At 33.8% G+C, this 21,828-nt stretch overlaps 2 protein-coding genes across 2 annotated transcripts; both read left to right on the top strand.

Moving 5' to 3' along the window:
- The first annotated feature begins 8,941 nt into the window (after positions 1 to 8,941).
- LOC124975023 (olfactory receptor 5D18-like) lies at positions 8,942 to 9,829 on the top strand. The gene has a single exon (XM_047537922.1). The coding sequence runs from the start codon at positions 8,942 to 8,944 to the stop codon at positions 9,827 to 9,829; it is 888 nt and encodes a 295-aa protein (XP_047393878.1).
- A 10,546-nt stretch (positions 9,830 to 20,375) lies between these two features.
- Positions 20,376 to 21,335, top strand: LOC124975051 (olfactory receptor 5D18-like). Its single transcript, XM_047537935.1, has one exon. The coding sequence runs from the start codon at positions 20,376 to 20,378 to the stop codon at positions 21,333 to 21,335; it is 960 nt and encodes a 319-aa protein (XP_047393891.1).
- Positions 21,336 to 21,828: the final 493 nt, after the last annotated feature.

Genomic DNA, 21,828 nt, shown 5'->3' with positions numbered 1-21,828 from the left:
AAATCATGAGTGGAGAAATGAAGTCAATTCAGTAGATTAGAAGAAATAAATATTTTCATAGAATGCAATTTTAAACACCCCATAAAAATTAACAGAATTGTTGATTGTTGATGTATGAAAGAAATCATGTCAAAATTGATAACTTCTACTCATGCACTTTGGAAGAAAGTGGAGTTAAAAATGCAATGATTGTGTAGAAGAAAACGAGAGGTAGGAGGTAGGAAAAATGGTGGAATGAGACAGACATCATTACCCTATGTACATGTATAATTATACAAATGGTATGAATATATATCGTGTACAAACATAGAAATGAAATGATGTACCCCATTTATGTACCATGAATCGAAATGCAGTCTGTAAAAAATTAAAAATAAATTAAAAAATTCAATGATTGTATTCAAGGGTTAGTGGGATGGTAGTTTTTATTAGATAGAAAAGTATGTTCTGTCAGAATGCCTGCTGGCAACAGTAGGAGTGTAGAATGAGGGACAGCTTGATATTTCCTCATTTTTTATTAGCCCTGCCTGATTTTACAAGAACCCCAACCTGAGCTTTTTAAAAGATCAGCAAAAGCAAAAAGCACCAGGCAGAGGTGAGGGAGCAACGTTAAGATTATCTAAGCACTGGGGGAAGAGGCCATGGGCCCTGAAATTCAAAAGGGAATATGAATGGACATCTAGAAGGTGTTCACATGTGTATTTCTAAGGCTGTGTTTTGTTTTGTGATGCCCTAAACAGGAGCATGTGTGAGACGATCCCAGCAGTCCTGCAGGTACCTAAGTTAATAACTTCTAAGGAACACCATGACTTTCACAGGATCATCACACAATGTTATTCTAGCTATGAATGTGTTCTGTGCATTTTAATATACCTGTTTATTTGTAAATAAATCATTACACACTCCAGACCTCCTCAAATTGATAGTGAGGTGGCTAGGGAAGGAATATCTTTATGTGCTCCTAAACCCTTCCATGTTCCCATGCCTCCCTACAGTAGCATACTAAAATCGTAGTGTTGACCCACTGTGGACAATATAGTTGGGATGTAAGAAAAGTAAAAAATTGCTTAAGTAATTAATTGCTCAAATCATAATGAACTGTAGAAAACTGGAATGGTCTCTAAAAGAAAAGGAAAAAAGTATGAGGGCTGAAAAAACTTATTATTCCATTTCTGACAATACAGAAACAAATTATCTCAAAGGAAATAAAAATGTGGTGGCTTAAGAAACATCTCTAACAATTAGAGAAATGCAAATCAAAACTACTCTAAGATTTCATCTTACTCCAGTCATAATGGCAATTTTCAGGAATATAAGTAACAATAAATGTTGTGAAGGATGTGGGGGAAAGGTTACACTCATACATTGCTCCTGAGACTGCAAATTGGTGCAGCCATTATGGAAAGCAGTATGAAGATATCTCAGAAAACTTGGAATGGAACAAACATTTTACTCACATATCCCACTTCTCAGTTTATACCCAAAGGACTTAAAATCAGTCATATCAATGTTTATAGCAGCTCAATTCATAATCGTTAAACTATAGAACCAACCTAGGTGCCCTTCAACAGATGAATGGATAAAGAAATTGTGGTATATATATACACAATGGAGTATTACTCAGTTTTAAAGAAGAATGAAATCATGGCATCTGCAGGTAAAATGGTGGAGCTGGAAAATATTATACTAAGTGAAATAAGCCAATTTCCCCCCTCCCCCCCCAAAAAAAAAACCCAAAGGCTGAATGTTTTCTCTGATATGTGGATGCTAATTCTCAGTGGCGGAACCTAGGGAAAAATAGAAGTACTTTGCATTAGGCAGAGGGGAGTGAAGGGAGTGAAGTATAGTAGAATAAATTGGACATTATTACCCTATGTACATATTTGATTACATGAGCAGTGTGATTCTACATCATGTAAAACCAGAAGAATGAAAAGTTATACTCCATTTATGTATGCTGTGTCAAAATGCATTCTACTGTCATGTATAACTAATTAGAAAAAATATAAAAATAAACTAACTTTAGAGAAAAAAATAAGATTGGAGGAAAGGGAAATAACAGTCCAGGATTCTAAGCAGATATAGATTTTTGATTTTACATCTTAATAAGACTCCGGAGTCTTATTGAGCAAGTTGGTTCCCAAGCTGACAAAGTAGATGTGAAAGAGACAGTCAGGAGGCTAATCCACGCCAAACTGCATTCTCTCCACATAAAATTCAGATAAATATATGTTTTTGCATATCTTAACCATGAACAATTTAAAAAAATGTGTCTCATTGTACTTAAGTTTCAACTGAATATATGGTTATGTTTACATTCATCCATTAAAATCTTCCTAAACGTTCAGAGTGCTAATTTTCTTGTTTCATGCTTCTTTTGTATATTTCTTCTGAAGAATTTCAGAAGATTATATGTTTGTAAACTTCCCCACTGGACACTACAGAATTCAGAATGAGGAGTTAGAAATCCGTATTTAGAACTCACTTCTTGTGCTATAGCCAGCCTTTATCTTGTCCTTTATATGTAAGTGGTGAAAACAAAAATGAAAGCTGCCTGTATCAGTTTCATACTGAAGTCTTCGGAACCCACTGTGATGACTCAGAAAGTTCTGTAAAGCGTAACTTTTGGTTTCACGTTAATGCTTTAAGTGCAATGAGTACCTTTGGTTATTTATGAGAAATATTGACTGACTTTAGCAAGTAGGTCTTGAAAATATGAACTACTGTTTATATGTATCACCCATTTTCTAAGAATCAATGCAGTATATTACAGTTCAATGAAATGTACTGAGCTAATGTTGATAGCAACAAAAATTTGCACTTACTTCTATCAATACTTGTACTCTATTTTAAGGGACATGACACCATAGTTAAGAAACTGTATCTTTGATCATACATTCTCACAATAAACTCATATCTTAAGTATGTCTTTAATGGTAAATTGCCTTATATGTTCACTCAGTTGCTTAAACAAAGGAGTCAACGTTAATTATGTTCCCTTTTCTTCCTTGAACATCTGTAATTACATTTCTATGTCTCCAAAATAGATCGATTTATTAATTTCCATTCTCTCTTATTCATCATTGTAATCAATTTGGACATTAATAATGCAACATTAATATGGTTATTTTATTTACAAAAAGTTATTAATGAGAGATTAACTATTATGTTCCTTGAAAATATAATGTCTATTTATTCCCCTCTGCTCCTTAGAATTATCTTATAGTTTTCTAGTGAACTTTTCATTTATAGTGAAAAGTTCTCCTTTTGAAAAAATGTAGTAACTGACTCTCAGATATTGTCAGTAAAATTTAAAAATCTATTTTAAAATAATGTTTAAATGCCCATCGAGCCCTCATGTAAGTGAAGAGATGGAATATTACCAGCAAAGTAAAGCTAATCACTTGCCATTTCTCCTGACTCCCAGCAACAGCAAAAATATTACTTTTATCATAAAGATGAACTATTTTTTTCTATTGGTATTAACTACTTTTTAAAAACTCAAATTAATATTATAAATTTTCAAACATTATGGGAAGTCAAGTAGTATGTAATCCGTGTATCCAACTTTTATAAATTATCAATATGACTTTACAAATCATTCATTTTGTTGCAAGAACTTATTATTTTAAAGTTTTTGTTCCTATCTAATATTTCAACAAGTGAATATTTCATATATTTTTGTAACTCCATATAGAATGAAGGACATTTGGCATGCTCCATATTAGAAAATATATTCTGTTGTGCTGCACATAAATATGCTCATTGTAATGAAATTGCACGTGTTTAGATCTCGATATTTTAAATTGATCCTATCAATTTACAGTTTTAATAGTAATGTTTGAAAGTTAAAGATTTGTCATCTTCTTCCTCATCAGCACTCCATATTATTAGTCATTATTTTTATCCATTTGTTGTAGATATTTTACTGTGGCTTTAATTTGAATATTTATGCTTATTGAGATAAGGCACATCAAATGTGCTTATTGCTCTATTTCTTCTGAACACCTATGTAGGATGCTTTGCCAACATTTTGAATTATTTGTGATTTATTTATCTGAAAAATTTCATGTACATTGTGAAAATTACTCCTTTCTCAGCTGTGTACCATGAAATATTTTCACATTGTGGTTTACTTTTCTCATTACTAAGAGCCTTTGACAAAGAGCAAGTTTGAATTCTGACTTAGACAAATATATTTTTTCTACTGTGTTAAATATTATTTAATATCATGAATTTCTTTGAAATCAAGAAGGTATTCTCTGCAGAATTCAAGATAATCATTGTCTACATATTCTGTCCCATTCATTAACATTTATTTGGTAGAGTTCCCCAAATATGCTAACATTAACATAAATGTTTAATGATATATCATTTTAAATTGACTGATAAATGTTTTGCCAAAACAAAAAATTATTTATTCAAAATATTTATCAGCAACCTCATTGAAAATGCATATGCAATGTGAGTTTGAATAGATTAGAAAATCACTGGGGGAAAATGTCAAAGAGGCACAAATTAGATCAATATGCAGATATTACTGATATTTACAAAACAAAAACAAATGCAAATCCCTGAAAACCAACAAAAATTTGTATGTAATAAAGCAGGATGTGATTTTCTTTTTTGTGAATTCCAAAGGCTCATATTTTCAATAAAGAATAACACATTTTCTAAAATATGGATTTAGTATTATGGGTTGGTTGTATTTTTCTAATGACCAGTAGGTCAACATCTTCAATTTTCCCATCTGATTTAGTGATTTAAATTAATTATAGTTTAAATTAGTAATAAGGAATTTTCTCCAAATTGTCTTGTTTATACTCATGGCAAACACCTGGTTAAGATTCTCTAGAGTATGATTCCCCAAGGTCAGGCAGTTCCTCTTAAAATACTTAACATGAGGCCTGAATTTGACTTCTGAGTCTGACTCACCCACATAGAGACTCTATGATGTCCAAGTTTGTTTATCATAAGAGACTTTTTATATTCTTGGTACCTTCCATGGTAAATATTTTGAATTAAATTCTCATTGCCTAATTATAAACTATATCAATTTGTAAAATAGCTACTTTTTTGAGAAACAATTTTTAGCAATTTGTTAAATAAAAGAAGACTTCAATAAATAAGTCTGGATTCTATTGAATTATTTAGTCTATGTGTTATATTATGATTTTCATGGCAGAAATTCTATAAATGAAAATACAAATTTTTTTTGGTCATTGGAACACCTTTTTAGCCTAGTGACAGTTGTATCTATCTCCTTCAACTGAAAATAATAATACAAAGTATTGAACTCTCTTTCCTACATCTTTAAGACTTAGGTGTGATCTTGTCTTAAACTTTGTGTTCTTTAATAATGTTTAATAACTCTGACACATATTAATATAATGCTAATTACCCATTCCCAATTTTTAAAAATGTTTAAGAGGGAGATTTTAAAGAGATTATAACACTGAAGAGAAAAATAATGTGCTTTGTGTATAATTTTTTACTTTGAAGCCATGTGGGTGGAAGCAAATCTGAACAGTTTAACTATGAAATTCCTATTTATCTTGGAAGTTTTCTGGAAGAGTGTACCCTGTAATCTGACATTAGGAGATGATGGTTCTTAGGATTTGAGGGAAAATTTGTCGTCTTATTTGGAAGAGATATTTTGATGACGGTATTGAATCATAAAAAAAGTGCATGCAGGAGGGATTGAAAATGTTGGGTAAAAAGAAGGAACTGCAGAGGCCTATGGGTGTGAAGTTACTGTAGAGATTATAGGTCATCACACAGAAGTTCTTAGATTACAGGTGTTTGTGAAAAGATTGTTTTGTAAATGTATAAGTGTTTGAGCACCATAGTAATGTAAAATTGAAATTTAATCCTACAGGGTGGGAGTAGACAGATCCTCTGAAGATCCCTTGTTATCTAGGTGATTATATGTGAGCTAGGCATTACCTTGAGAGCACATTTTTGAGGTCTTTCATTTGGCTCTAAGTTGTTTTTCTTAGCCTGAAGCCAAGATGAAAAGGGAGCTGGAGGGAACCAGAGAAAGACAGGGAGGAGGGAATAAAAGAGAAGATAATGATTAGGCTTTGTACTAGGTCAACCTAGGTGGAAATTCTGACTCAGCTGCCTTTTCATATGTGACTCTGGGAGTTATTAACTCTCTGAACTCTTCTCCTTAAGTATGCAAATAAAATAGTCCCATAGGCATTAAATTATTATTAATATTATTGTCATGAATACATTTATACGATATCATAATGTATATGGGGCCTTTCAAATTAGAAAATGATGTGAAAACATCCAGGACTATTCCACATTTAGGGAATGTCCCCAGAACTTAGTTTTTTTTTTTTTTTTTTCTGTTCTTTGTAACATTATTTCTATTAATTGAATAAGAAACTAGTTTTGAAGGTTGGAGATCCTGGATTAAATTTGTAAATAAGTCTAAAGGAGCACTCAGAATGAAATCAACAAAGAGTACTGCTTTTACAAAAACTCTGCCAAAATTTTTCTATTTCCCTATAGGTGTACACTGATTTCTGAAATGATATCTGGCTCTATATTATAGAATTTTTCTTCATTCATTAAAAATTATGAGTAAATTTAAAAAGACAACTTTACAAAGAATAGAAAAAAGAAACTGAGTCCTGGGACAGTCTCTACAATGTAAAATACACCTTGTATGTTTTAACTTCATTTTCTAATTTATGATATCCCATATGTATCATTTTATTTTGTAAATGAGGCAGTGACAGTAGTAGTAGTAATAATAATAAGGATAATCTAATGCTTAGAGATTCTATGTTTGTATAGATAAGGAGAAGAAGTGCAGAGAACATGAACAGTTTCTCAGAGCTAGATGCACATAGGCTGCTGAGGCAGAATTTCCAAGTAGGGGGATCTGATCTGAAGTCTAAGATTTTTACAAAGGTGTACATATTTTCAAGAAGATTCAGTAAATGACCTATTAAACAAGGTTTGACTAATCAACAAAATCATTACCAATATTTGAAATACTGGTAATCTGTCAGAAGGATGTCAGGATTATATAACCAACTAAAAGGAAGCATACTTGAAGAAAAAAAGGGGAAATAGTTCAGGTAGATTTGAAGATTCAGACAGTGCTTTATACACAGTGGGTATAAATGTTCAGCTCTAAAATCTTATGAAAGTGGTGCATATGTGCTGGATTTGTCCATTTACAACAATTCAAGAAACAGGCAGTTGATTTCAAGTGTGCTTTATTGAGGAAGAATATCTTTAGTTTTGAGAGTTGCTTTGTTATTCCAAAAGGTGAAAGCACAGTACATTATTAAGAGTTTAAAGGAAATCCAGACAGTTAGTGTGAAAGAGTTTGGAGACATGGACTTGTGAGAAGCCCCTGAGAATTCTAGGCCCCCTTAGCCAGGAAAAGGTGAGAGCAATAAATACTCACTCTTGGAATTAGATACGTGGGGACTTACTATGTGCAGGGGTGGGCCTTTTCTAAAACATCCCAATGGACAGAACGAAGCCCAAATCAAACTCTGCCGATGTGAACTTTAAGAAACAAAGGAAAAATATTACTGACGGTGTTAACACAGAAGGATCATTGTGTTTCCACCTACCTTGGAGTGGTTCCCGATCTTGTTCCACAGACTTCAACTGCTTGACTTGCTTAATTATATCACACCCATAAAAATGGAACTGAAGTTCTACATCATGTGTTGATCTCATAGATTGGTCTACATTTCTGGGATTTCTGATAGAAATAGTGATTTATATCTCAGCCTTCCAAATCTGCAAGGATTCCCCAAACAAAAGAAATCATTTCTGTATTTGAAAAGAACTATTTGTTCAACCACATGAGCAATGCAGGAATTTGAAAATGAGCTAACCCAATGACTCCATGCCCTTGATATGGGTGCACTGTTTGTAGGGTGAATTAGCCATGGTAAAATATCTAGAATGTCATGATTTACAACTGAGAAACGTTCATGGAAGTTGCTTTTTACAGTTCAGACTAAATATTGCTCCAGCTTTCATGTGTAAAAATTTTAGAATTATTTCTGCTTGTGAACCCAAACTCTGGTATAGTCTTCAATCCTTATTACATGTGTTTATATAATAGTATTTCACATCCAACATCAAAAGTTGCTTTTTGTTAATTGGAATTTTTAAAAACCATTTTTAGTTGTAGATTAACACAGTACTTTTATTTATTTTTATGTGGTACTGCAGATTGAACCCAGTGCCTCATGTATACAATGTTTTATATGTAGTTTATGCATACAATTTCTCTGTATATAAGAGATTATATAATTTCTATGGTTTTTGTTAATGCACATTTTATTGGTCTGAATTTCTGGTAAATAAGGTATTTTCATTTTAAAAATATATAATAAATATATATTCAATAAATATATGATATATAATAAAATGTATATATTTTACATAGAGAGAATGAGAGACTGGCAGAAATACAGATAAATAGACATATGGAGTGAAATGAAGTAATACACCATCATAAACAAGATGATAATTTTCTGAAAATTAAAAGACTGCCTAGCATTTTTCCTCAGAGGTGAAATTGTTTAGATACTAGAGCTTTTCAGATGGCCAAAGGGTAACAACAGCACTGAAAAGCGTGTGTCAATGTTATTAGAGAACAGGGATCAGTTTCTGATGACTAAAGGAGATTCTAAGCAACTTTGATTACAGGATGTTTCTAGGAATAGTAAAACTAAAATATCCATAGAGAACTGCTCAGTACCAATGAAGCTGCAGGAATGCTTATCTGCCCTCTTCCCTGACTGGATTAAAAACAAGGAATATCTGGTGAAACCTGTTGCGAGGATCCCCACTGGCAGGCGTGCTTAGCCACCTCAGCTCTGCGATGTCCTGAGACATGCTCCTCTGCTTTCCTTTCATGACACCAGTCTCTCTGCTCTTTCAGCTGTTCAGGATGAACTCTCAGATTTCCTCCAACAAGAGCCAGATGCAGGAGGGGAACCAGAGTGCAGTCTTCACCTTCGTCTTCTTGAGCTTCTTAGAATATCCGAAGCTCCAGGTGCCCCTGTTCCTGGTGTTCTTGACCATCTACACAATTTCTGTACTGGAAAACCTTGGCATGATATTGATTATCAAAATCAACCCCAAACTCCATACTCCCATGTACTTTTTCCTCAGCCATTTATCCTTTGTCAATTTTTGCTATACCACCACAATTGCACCCAAACTTTTAGACCTCTTGATTGTGGAGGACAGAAGCATGTCCTTCAAAGGATGCATAGCACAGTTTTTCTTTGGCTGCACGTGTGTCATTACACAAACATTTATTTTGGCAGTGATGGCCTATGACCGGTTTGTGGCTGTTTATAACTCCCTGCTCTACACGGTTGCTATGTCACGAAAGCTGTGCGCTCTTCTGGTGGCTGGAAGTTACATATGGGGTGGAATCTGTTCCTCCACGCTCACGTATTTTCTCCTGGCACTATCTTACTGTGGCTCTGGAATCATCAATCACTTTTGTTGTGAGTACTCTGCCATCATCTCCGCATCCTGCTCGGATTCCTCCATCAGCCAGCTGGCGCGTTTAGTCATCTGTATGTTCAACCAGGTTTGCAGCCTGTTGATCATCCTTACCTCCTATGTTGTCATAGTCATTACAGTCTTCAAGATCCCTTCTAAGGGTGGCCACAGAAAGGCCTTCTCCACCTGTGGCTCCCACCTGGCTGCCATCTGCTTCTGCCATGGAGTCATCCTCCTTCTCTACTGTGTGCTCAAATCTAAAAGCTCCTTGATCCTCGTCAAATTTGCCACGGTTTTTACAGCATGGTCATCCCCATGCTAACCCCCCTTATCTACAGCCTAAGAAATAAAGATGTCAAGGAGACCTTGAGAAATTTAGTGCACTTAAAAGTGCTTTCTCACTCATGATAGTTACACGTATACATGTGTTTCTCTTCCAACTTCAAAATAACGTGGATTCAACATTGCAATGTTTTCAATTGTCTCTTCAAATAATGTTATGACATTGTTTACAGAATTTGTGAGATTGTGATATATATATATGATATATACATATATATATCATATATATATATATATAACTGTCAAATCAAGTTATACTTTAATGATCACTTATGAGTGAAGGGGATAAAAGAGAAAGGTAATACTGCTTTTGCCTCAACTAAAATGTAGTAGGCTAAACCATGGTCCTCTATGATGTCCGCAGTCAATATTTTAGAGCTTAAGTATTTATCTTTTATTTCAACCTTCCCTTCCTCTTCACTCTCTTCCCCTCCTCACCCTTCATTTCCTTTCTGCATTTTCAGTATTCTGTCATTCTCTCTCCCAATGTAGCAACCTTACACACAAGAACTTTTTAATAATGATTCTCTGTGTATTCCTCCAACAAAGCGAAGGCAGAACACAAGCAACATTATTTAATTGGCACATAAGCACCTTCCCACTCCCTTTGTTTGCTCTGCCTGGAGATTGTGGCATCCATAATCTTTCTCTTTACAGCTACAATCTGTACATATGGATTTTGAACATGTACCTTTTATTTTTTTCTGCATTTGAAATGCATTTAAACTAAATCTTAACATAGACATTCCATTTTATCTGACGTCATTTTTCAGAATTTTGTTTACAACTGTGTTTAAGTCATAAATTGTAAATATGCTTTATTTTTTTATTGCTGAATTGTGTTCCATCAAATGAATCTACCATAATTAGCTTGTTCACACTACTGTTTATTTTTATTTGGCATTGTTTCCTTTTTAGTCTTTTATTGTAAGTGCTTCTATGAACATTGTTCTGAAGGTCTGCCTTCTGTGGATTTCTGTTAATCTAACTGAGTTATTTCCAAATTGTTAGAAAACTTGTTTGTAGAAGAAGAAATCATGTCCTTCTCAGGATGCATTGAGCAATTCTTTGTGTGCATTCTCTTGGGGGCAGATATATTCATACTGGCAGTGGTGTGTTAGGAGTGGTTTGTAGCAGTTTCTAACCCTCCTTTCCACACAGTTGCAATGGTTTAAACCTCTTACCTTTTCTTCTACTGTGACATACTCTAGGGCTTTCATCAGTTCCTTATTATCCATGTACTTTTGGTTGGCTTTGTCTTTGGTGCAACTATGTTGACATATAACTTTGTGAGCATAGTCCTGTTGATGCTTTTCCTGCTCTGCTTTTCCTGCTCTGATTTTCCCCTAGCTAATGCAGAACAGTACTTTTGCATTTGCCTTTTCTAATGAAATATGCAGGCTTTTGATCATTGTGTGCCCCTTGTTTCATTTTGATCATGAAAATGCCTTCAACTGGGGGTGCTACAAACCTCCTCTACATGAGTCTTTATCATACTGTCATTGCTATGTTCGTGGCACAGTCCTTTTCTTTGCTGTGTTCTTACTTCTAAAATGCAATGACTTGTTGCCAAAGTGGCCTGTCTATCATAGAGTGGCCATCACATGCTCTGCCCACCATCTATAGCCTCAGGAGCAAGATGTGAATTGAGGCATCTGGAAGATTACAAAACCCATTGTTACATCATAACTTTAGTGATACCAATTACTTCTGAGACTAGTAGTGCTATTGTTCAACAACATGAATCAGCACATGAATCTGTGACAAATCTCCAAGCAGGATCCTGATGTCTGTTCACCCTACTCTTTAGTACAGTAACTTTCAAAAACTAAAATTATCTTGCTTAAAAATCTCAGAAGACTTATATCAAATATTTGATTTAGATGTCATATTAAAGGTTTCTGTTTTACTATACCATGTCATTGTCAGGCCAATATTAAGTTCAATTTAAATCCTGGGAAATATTAGTTTTGGGGGTGTTGTCGAAAATTATAATTTGCATAAGGACATGTGCCACATAGTGTAAAACTAGTAAGCAAAGAGCTGCTTATCATAAAAGATGAAACCTCTAAAATTATTCACATTTAGTTCCACATGGGTTGCTGGCATCGAATGTTTTGGAGGCAAACAAAAACAAAATCTTACCTATCTTTAAAATTTCAGATTTTTAAGTAGTCAAATTTTATTTGGCATTTTATGTATTTATTTTTGTTCTGTTTAGTTATAAATTCCAGTAGAGTCTATATGGTCCATATGTATACGAAGAATATATTTTATTCTAACTAGTATTCCAGTATTATGATGTACAAGATGTTGATATTCACTGTGGCGTATTTATATATGAACACAGGGAAGTTATGTCAGATTCATCCTACTGTCTTTCCTAAATCTATCCCCCTCCCCTTCCCTTCATTTCCCCTTTGTCTAATTCACTGAACTTCTATTCTCCCCCCTCTCCCTATCATGTTGTGTGTTTGCATACACATATCAGAGAGAACATTTGATCTTTGGTTTTATGGGATTGGTTTATTTCACTTAGCATGATAGTCTCCAGATCTATACATTTACCAGCAAATGCCATAAAGGCATTCTTCTTTATGGATATATAATATTCAATTGTGTATACATACACCACATTTTCTTTATGCATTCATCTATTGGACACCTGGGTTGGTATAGTTGCTTACCTATTATGAATTGAGCTGCTATGAACATTGATGTGGCTGTGTCACTGTAGTATGCTGATTTTAGCTTCTTTGCATATACATAATAAGGAGTGGTATAACTGGATCAGATGGCGGTTTTATTCCCAGTTTTTTGAGGAATCTCTATCCTGCTTTCCAGAATGGTTGCAACAATTTGCAGTCCTCCCAGAAATGTATAAGCATTCTTTTTTTTTTTTTTTTTCAAATCCTCATCAACATTTATTGTTACTTGTATCTTGGTAACTACCATTCTGACTGGCATTGTAAATCATGTTTTCTCTCTATGTGCTAGCACAAGAAAATGTAGCATGTTTTAGAAATATACATCTGTCACCTAATTTTGCCATTCATGTCAATGTGGTTGTGCATCAATATTCCATCATTTTTGAAAATTTGACTAGAATAATTTTAGATGCATTTTCATTTGTGAAAAAATGTAGTGGTCTCAATTATTTTTCACCCCATTTATTTTATAATCTTCAAGTGAAACAAGAATATTGAGGTAACACACACATGTTATTCAATCATCAGCTACTTTTAGATGAAAAATGTAATATGCAGTCTTTAACTACTAGATCAATGATCGAGGTAGTTCTGTTGATATGAATTGAACTGTTTTGGCTTGAGAAGAAGCTGACTCGCTCAGCTCACCTTCAACTTAGGTCTGTCTGTCATCTTTCCTGGACCATTTACCTACTTGTATTTGTTCATAGTAAAAGTTACAATAAACTTTGTCAATAAAAAATACTACAAGTTGCTGATTGAATCTCCAGTGGTAAATTTTATGAGTCTGAACAAATAACATGGTTAAGTAAAAAAAATCAAGTGGAGAGAAAGCAATCTCCCTCTTATAGAAATAGAAAGTATATGTCAGGGTACTAGTAGGAGTGAGAAATTATACCCAAAATCTCCAAATTCATGAAAATTAGTATAACTCAACATGTTCTTTCTTGATAGTGCCAGATGACTTAGTATGGATAAAAGATAACCCATGAATGTAACTTGATTTACTGAAGCTTTCTATTTTTTTTTTTTTAGTTCACTTGATTGCCTTCAATTAACGGCTCATTGAGATAAAATATAAGAACTTCTCTTGTCTTTGTTTCTTGACCACCATGTAGCATAGAGAACAGGGAACATACCCATACATCTTAGGTTCACTCTAACCTATTAGGACATACCTGTTTTCCCTAAGATTTCTTTGTCCTACCAAATAAAACTTGAAAAATATCTTCCTATAACCCCATCTCAAAACACATGCCTTATACAACTTACCATTTAGATATATTCAACACTTATTGAATATTGCAATATTTAAAAAATCACCTCAGATTTTAATTTTCAGTCAACCATGGATTACAATTTAATTTCCAGTGTACTACATTATAAAATGCATAGGTGAGTGTACATATTTTATTAAAGATTTTTGAAATTTTTGTGTTTAATTGTGTATAATTTTACAAATTTATAGAGTAGTGTTTTTCAATACACATGTATTTAACTCAGTGGTCAAATTCATGCATGTAAAGTATTTGCCACTTCAAACATTTGCATAATATTAATCTTTACATTTTTATGTGTTTTTTTTTGTGTGTAAAAAGTCATGTCTTCTGATGATGATACATTTATCTACTTATATAGCAGCTCCCTCCCTATCATTTGTTTAAATGTATGCATGTATTAGCAGCTATACTTCTTAAAATTTATAAGTGATCAAATATGAAAAAAAGATAATATCTCATCATAATTTCAAAATTATTTGATATTTCACTAAAACATAGTTTTAGTTTTCATGTGAATATCCTTTATCAAATTGAGGCACTTCTTATCTTTTTGACTGAAGAAATTTCTACATGGATGGCTGTTATATTTTTAAAGGAATAGTTTCTGAAAATACTAATATCACATGTCTTTACAATCTCAATCTGTTTGGATTTAGTGGTGTGTAAGTTAACACTAATTGATTGATAATTATTATTGTCATGGAAAATTTATTGAAATTCCAAGAAGGTATGGACCACATGTTCTCGAGACTGAGTGTACTAGATTTATTATCCAAGTCTACTTTCATATTTTATTTCATTAGCGTCCTTTTCACTGGGGACAAATGTACTTCTTAAACAAATATTTTCTTCCTTTTGAAATTTTTTTTCTATTGTTATAATATTTTTATCAATAAGACTGGGTCCATTTAAATTTTCTTATAGTTTGAGTTGTACTTCCTGGATCATATTTCTTCTTTTTGGGGAGAGGAGGGGAAGGCCTGGGATTGAACTCAGGGTCACTTGACCACTGAACCACATCCCCAGCCCTATTTTGTATTTTATTTAGAGACAGGGTCTCACTGAGTTGCTTAGCACCTCATTTTTGCTGAGGTTGACTTTGAACTCTTGATCCTCCTGCCTCAGCCTCCTGAACTGTTGGATTATAGGTGTAAGTCACCATACCTGGCTACATTTATATATATATATATATATATATATATATATATATATATATATATATACAAGTAGAACTTGTACGATTGCTGTTGTGCCCACATAAGTTCCACCTACCTTTGTTCTTTTAGTTTTGGTTTATATACCATGCAAACAATGTGTTAAATAGAAAGAAAAGTAAAAATAAATATAAAATGCAGTTTTTTATTGAGGATTGGTTTTAAAGTAATCCTTTGTTTAAACTTTAATGTTGGTTCTCATTGATGTAATCTCTGCCATGGCTTCAATTGAAATACAGACCAAATGTATTGGTGTTGGTCTGGCATTCAAGCATCCAAATCAAATATTTAATCTTTCCTAGCCATGGTCTTAAAAAAATTAACACTTGTTACAGAAAGCTTTTTTTGATGCTTAATTTTAGCATACCTATACTGGACAATACAAATTATCTACACCAGATGTTTCAATTTGTACAATTAATATTTGCATGTTTTATTTCAAAATGCTTATAAATTTGTGCATTTCTCAAGGTTTCATGGTCAGTCACCAATCTCATGGTGTTTTAATGTGTCAATCTGTGGAATCACTGTTTTTCTTCACTGCCTTGATTCTAGGAAGTGTTTTGTGAATTATGCTCCTTTTGAAATATCAGTGCTACAGCTTTAGGCGTATGCTGAAAAGGAGAAGGATCTGCAGCACAATTCTAACTCCAAACCTCTCACAGTTCTTTGATTCTCCAGTGAAGGCATAATTGGGATCACATTGGATCTGTAGAGTATAAAAAGATGTATAATACATTGTTCAGTATGTTTCCTTGTAAGTAAATACACAAATATTCCACAAATGATAGATGAAACACTTATGAACTATAACTATATTGAAATTAAAAGAGAAGATATGGCTGTGTTTTTCCTGTTTTTTTTTCCCTATAATTTTTAGAAGAACAATCGATATAGAGAGGTAAGTTTTTTAGTTAATGTGAAGATCAACATACAACTGATTTAGAGAACTTATCTTCTAACTAATAGAAGAGGAAACTATCTCTAATTATTTTTCATGTAGTTCATGACAACAAGCTGTCATGGATTCTCCAGGGTCTGGGTCCCCAAAGTCGAGTAGTTAGATACAAAACAAGCAATTTGGTCATGGAAAACAAATCCAATGATTATTTATCAAAGGCATTTCTATGCTCCTTTAAAAAATGTTTAACAGTTGGATAAAAGTCAGGAGTTGGATCCTTTACTGAATTCTATTTTGCATGACTCACTCATTGCTTTTAAAGGAATGCAAAAATTTAGAGAAATTGTAATTTAGAGTATGATTGTGCATCAACTCATTAACATTAGCAAGGAAGCCAGCAATTTAAAAGCATATATCAAGAAAATCTGGGGATTGGTGAGTTGCTTCTATACTGGGCCTCTTTTATTCTTCTTGTATGGGGTATTTTAAAATCAAAAAAAAATTTGTGATAAGAAAAACTGTGTGGATTGAGGAAGAGGAAAGTCTACAAAGTTCAGCTATAAAAGGTGCGGAAATCTACTCTCATTGTTCCAAGCACCATTTTACTGATTTTGAAACTATGTCCTTTAACATGTGAGATATATGAGAGGTTTTTAATGAAATATGAAATGTAAACTTTGTCCTCCTTACATTAATGAATTCAGGAAAAAGAAAGTACCATGCACAAACATGAATATGCAGATAAAACAGCAAAATGTGCCATGTATTTAATAAATAGTGTAATAACACACATGCAAAACAAATAAGAGCCAGAAAAATTTGTGATATTTTGATAACTCTTAAATCGAGCCAGAAAACAAAATAAAACAAAACAACAAATCAAAACAGTGAGGTTTGGATAACCAGAAATGTTTTCTTGGGAAAGCAACTTAGGGATCTTGTCATTGCAGGAGGACATGCTACAAAATATTAGAGGAAAAATTGGGGCCATTTTTGAGGGTTAAAGGAAATAACTTTATATAGAGTAAAATTTTCAAACAATAATATGTTTTGAGCATTATATTTAGTGACAAATTAATATATTTAATACTTCTTGAGGATATTAAAGAGACCCACATAGTACAGTGTCGATTTCATGCTTTTGAGATGAAAAGCTGTCAATCACAACTTAAGTTGTTGGGTTCAAGGTTAAAGTATAGCTGGGATGGATTTTCTTGGGTCACAAATACCCTTGTAGCTAAATGACAGATGTTCACAGAAATGAATAAGGAGAAACACTTCCAAATTTCTCTGCTTTTCACTTTTTCCTGACTGATTTTACTGTAGGCACAACATGAGATCATGAATGAATGAGCAGAAAGCACTAGACATTGATTAGGAACTTTGGGAATTTAAGATTAATATGTGACTGGATTGAGGAATGAGTGGACAGTTGAGTCCCAAACTGGACATCAAGTCAGTTACAACTAAAGACTACAGAATGTAAATTCTCTAGAACATTTATGTTTTCATATATAATGTCCTATACATAAGGGTAATTAATATATATTATCCCAGGAATCCTTCAAGTACTTAGCTTAATTAGCTGCAAGGAACACCTAACTACTTTCACAGAATTATCACCATGGTGATAGTTTAGCAATGATGGTGCCCATTGTTTTTATGTACCTGATCATTTATAAACAAATAAATACATAGTGCACACCTTGCACTCAAAACAACTGTGAGATGACAACCTTTATGTCATCTGGAATCCTTCCACATATTTATGCCCCTGTACTTATTAAACTAAATCACATGATTTAGACAATGCAGGTATTCTTCCAAAGTAGAAATGACACAACATTTTGAAAAGGTTTCACACATTTTCAAAATCATACTCAGGTATAGAACACCAGAATGATCACTGATGATCAGTAAGAATAAGGGAAACTGAAATTATAGTGAAGGATTCTGGGTAGACAGAGAATACCAAATTAAGATAAGATGGTTGTCAAGTGTATCTCCAGGTTAATGGAAGGTCATGCAGGCAGCAATGGGAGACTAGAGGACATTCATAAGGCACTAAATGTAATAATAATGTGCAATCCTCAATTTTGACCTCAAAATTCAAAGTGTATATGCTTGGGGTTTGTGTTGTACCAGTAAATCATTGAATAATTGTGCTGTTGCAGTGAATTGAGTTCATTTCACATAATTAACCACAAGTAGTTCTAAGTCATTAGGTATATATAGCAAATGACAGCAGTTTCCTGACTTCAACCCATCCAGACTTGGGTAGAATGCTTCATGCTGACACCTGTTTAGGAAGGTTAATTATGTACCAAGAGTATTGAATGAACTCTATGAACAAATTTTTAATCATTGTGAAAGATAAATGACAGAAAATCATAAATAAATGTATATGTATCCTGAGGAAATAGCAGAAGGACCAATTAAAACATATGGAAAGTCTCTACTATGAAAAAGAATGAATCAAATTTTTCTCCTTTTTTAATTCGCTAGACTGAAACATAATTATTAGAGTCTAAAAACAGAAATGTCATTATTGATATTGACACATTAAGATAAATATTTAAATATAGAATTGACTATGATGATTAGGCACATGTTTTTCTTCAATTATAAGGTTTTGAAGAAGGATCACTAGATGTGAGCTCAAGAGCTTCTATGTAAGGAAAGGACAAAAGTAATATTGCTAAGGACATCTGCAAAAAATATGCAGAAATAATTAGGATTTTTCTGCTTTTAAACTGCTCCACATCTTATTCTAATTTTGGCATATGAATTTTTGGAAAGGTCACTTAATTTAACTAAAGTCAGCATTTCACAAGTTTCCTTCCTATCTTAGTAGATTGTGTCTCCAAAGTCTTCATGTGCATAATTATAGTGAAACAAATGTAATTTCTGTGACTAAACATAAAGATGAGCCTTTTGTGTTAACACATGAGATCAAATGAATATGGTTCACCAAGGTCCACTGGATGTTGTGTGCAATGGACGTTGTGGTGGTAGAGTCGATGATCTGCTGGGATGAGTAGCAGCAGATCCAGTGTAATAACTGAGGTTCTCAGCTATTACAGACTGGAAAAATAATTGTCAGAGTTCAGATAAGCACAAGGTAGCTCTATCATATTTTATGGGTCTCCACATTCATTTCAAATTAACCTTTTATTTAAATTGTATCATGTGAAATTTCAAATATTCATACACCTACAGATCACAATATTTTTTCTATTTTTCAACTTTTTATATAGTTTTTCCATGGCTACCACAACAAAGTTTGCCTTGAGGAGAAAAGGGCTTTTTGGTTTTGTTTTGTTTTGTATGAGAGACTGATTTTTAGTAGTACCTTTTTTGTAGTTTTTAGTTGCTGATAAATAGTGGATGTTTATTACTGTTTTACAAGTTATGTACTAAAAACAAACTGTGTAAGTTATGTGAAAAATGTGAAAAGGTTAAGAATATATTCAGATGTTTCCTTAGGACATTACTTGATATATTGAATTCATGATCTTATAAAAGATTATATTCTGGTGATAATTCTACTGAACATTGTTATCAGCAGAATTTGTTTATATGCTGTGCTGAGGGTGGAACCCAGGGCCTCATAGGTACCAGGGAAGTGTTCCCACTAAGCCACTTGTCAAGTCAACCAGTAGAATGTTTTTATTGTTGTTCAGACCATTTAAAGATGCTCTTGGATGTTTTATGAACCTTTGATAATAGAATATGCCTTGAAGAAGTAAAATTTCAATGAATCAATATACAATTGTGAATGTCTGGAAAATACATTTCATACTATTTGGTGGCTTGTTTGTTTGTTTTAACTGCTGTTTGTTTCAGAAATGAGGTCTTGCTATCTTGCCATGGTAGGTCTTGAAATCATGAGCTCTAGTGATTCTCCTTCCAAACACCTCCATTTTTCAGAGTATTCCTCCGTGACTGCTTACAAATAAGTATTTATTTTTTAAATCCTAACTTCTTCTTCTAAAAGGATATGCCCTTCCATCACCTGATAACTGGTACAATCTGCCCAATGATTCCCTGAGTTTGCTCTCTGCCTTTTTTCTTTTACCTAATTATATTTATATTTATCATGAACATTCTAAGCATCACATACATTTACAAATACTTTGTAGGAAATATTTGTAGGAAATAATAATGTTGATAGGTACTACTGTGTTTTGTAGAACACTATAATGCTGAAGGATAAAACTGATTTTCTCTTACAAAAGTCAATGAGCATTCCAATAAGAATCCCAAGCAAAGCAGAACCACTTACAAGGGTGAACTGACCACATTTGTTTACACTGGTTTATACTGAGCATCTACAGAACTTCTCCCTCTCGGAATTCTGAAGTTCTGATGCTTAATTTTATTCTCTCTCTCTCTCTCTCTCTCTCCATCTTCACAAAGGATCATGGTACACGTGGTACATGACACAGGAAACCAGAGCTCTGTGTCCACATTCATCCTGGTGGGATTCTCAGAATTCCCACACCTCCAGGCACCCCTCTTCCTGCTGTTCCTCACCATCTACACAGTCACTCTGGTGGGGAACATGGGCATAATCCTAGTGAGAAGAATAAATCCCCAAATGTATACACCCATGTACTTTTTCCTCAGCCACCTCTCATTTCTGGACATTTGCTACTCCAGTGTATTTACACCCAAGCTCTTAGAAATCTTGGTTGTGGAAGACAGAACGATCTCCTTCAATGGATGCATGACACAGTTTTTCTTCGGCTGTGCATGTGTGATTACAGAAATGTTCATGTTGGCAGTGATGGCCTATGACCGGTTTGTGGCTGTGTGTAACCCCTTGCTCTACACAGTTGCTATGTCTCACAAGCTCTGTGCCTTCCTAGTGGCTGGAACTTACACATGGGGTGGCCTCTGCTCCTTGATAATCACATATTCCCTTGTGCAACTATCCTACTGTGGATTAGGCCTCATGAACCACTTTGGCTGTGAGTACTCTGCCATCATCTCCGTCTCCTGCTCCGATTCCTCCTTCAGTCAGATGGCGTGTTTAGTCATTTCTATATTTAGTGAGGCATGTAGCCTCCTTATCACCCTTGCCTCCTATATCTTCATTATTGTCATTGTCATCAGGATGCCTTCCAAGGGTGGTCTCCGCAAAGCCTTCTCCACCTGTACCTCTCACCTGACTGCCATCAGCATCTTCCATGGGATCATCCTGCTTCTCTACTGTGTGCCCCACTCCAGAAACTCCTGGCTCCTGGTTAAAGTGGCGACTGCACTTTATGCAGTCATGATCCCCATGCTGAATCCCCTGATCTATAGCCTCAGGAACAAAGATGTCAAAGAGACACTGAGGAAGCTGATAAACTCCAAACTGCATTCTCATCCAGTATAATTTTTAAAAAGCTTATTTATGTCCTAACCTTATTAATTTTTTCATATACTTATTGATGATACTTTAACTTGAAGTTAATACATGGTTATAATTTAGGTCAATTGAATATTAAATATAGAGTGTTTTTAAGTGTGAAAATTGAGCTACTATTTTCTCTGTTTTCACACCAATATAATGCACTCATCTCTACTTCATCTGAAGATATTCTGAACAGTTATGCTTCATCGTTTACTCACTGAACACTAGGGAAGGAAAAATGAAGATATATTTATTTTGGTGTTTGCACCTTATGTCATGGCATAACTTTAAGCTGTTCTTAAAATAAAGAACAAACAGATTATAAAAGTCCTCACTTGGAGGCATTCTCCAATCCTTGAAATTCACAATTTTGACTCAAGTTTTACAAAACATGACTTTTCATTTCCTCTCAAACTATTTCAACTAAACTAGGAACCCCTGGTTTATATTATGAAATGATTATCTGATTTAAGCA

Source organism: Sciurus carolinensis, unplaced genomic scaffold, assembly GCF_902686445.1.
Source record: "Sciurus carolinensis unplaced genomic scaffold, mSciCar1.2, whole genome shotgun sequence".
In the NCBI taxonomy this organism is placed as follows: domain Eukaryota; kingdom Metazoa; phylum Chordata; class Mammalia; order Rodentia; family Sciuridae; genus Sciurus; species Sciurus carolinensis.
Note: the sequence above shows the minus strand (reverse complement) of the source record. Positions and strands in the feature narration are given on the sequence as shown.

Bases quoted from the DNA above. Each gene is read 5' to 3' on its own strand.
- LOC124975051 (XM_047537935.1), top strand. From the start codon at position 20,376: ATGGTACACGTGGTACATGACACAGGAAACCAGAGCTCTGTGTCCACA.
- LOC124975023 (XM_047537922.1), top strand. From the start codon at position 8,942: ATGAACTCTCAGATTTCCTCCAACAAGAGCCAGATGCAGGAGGGGAAC.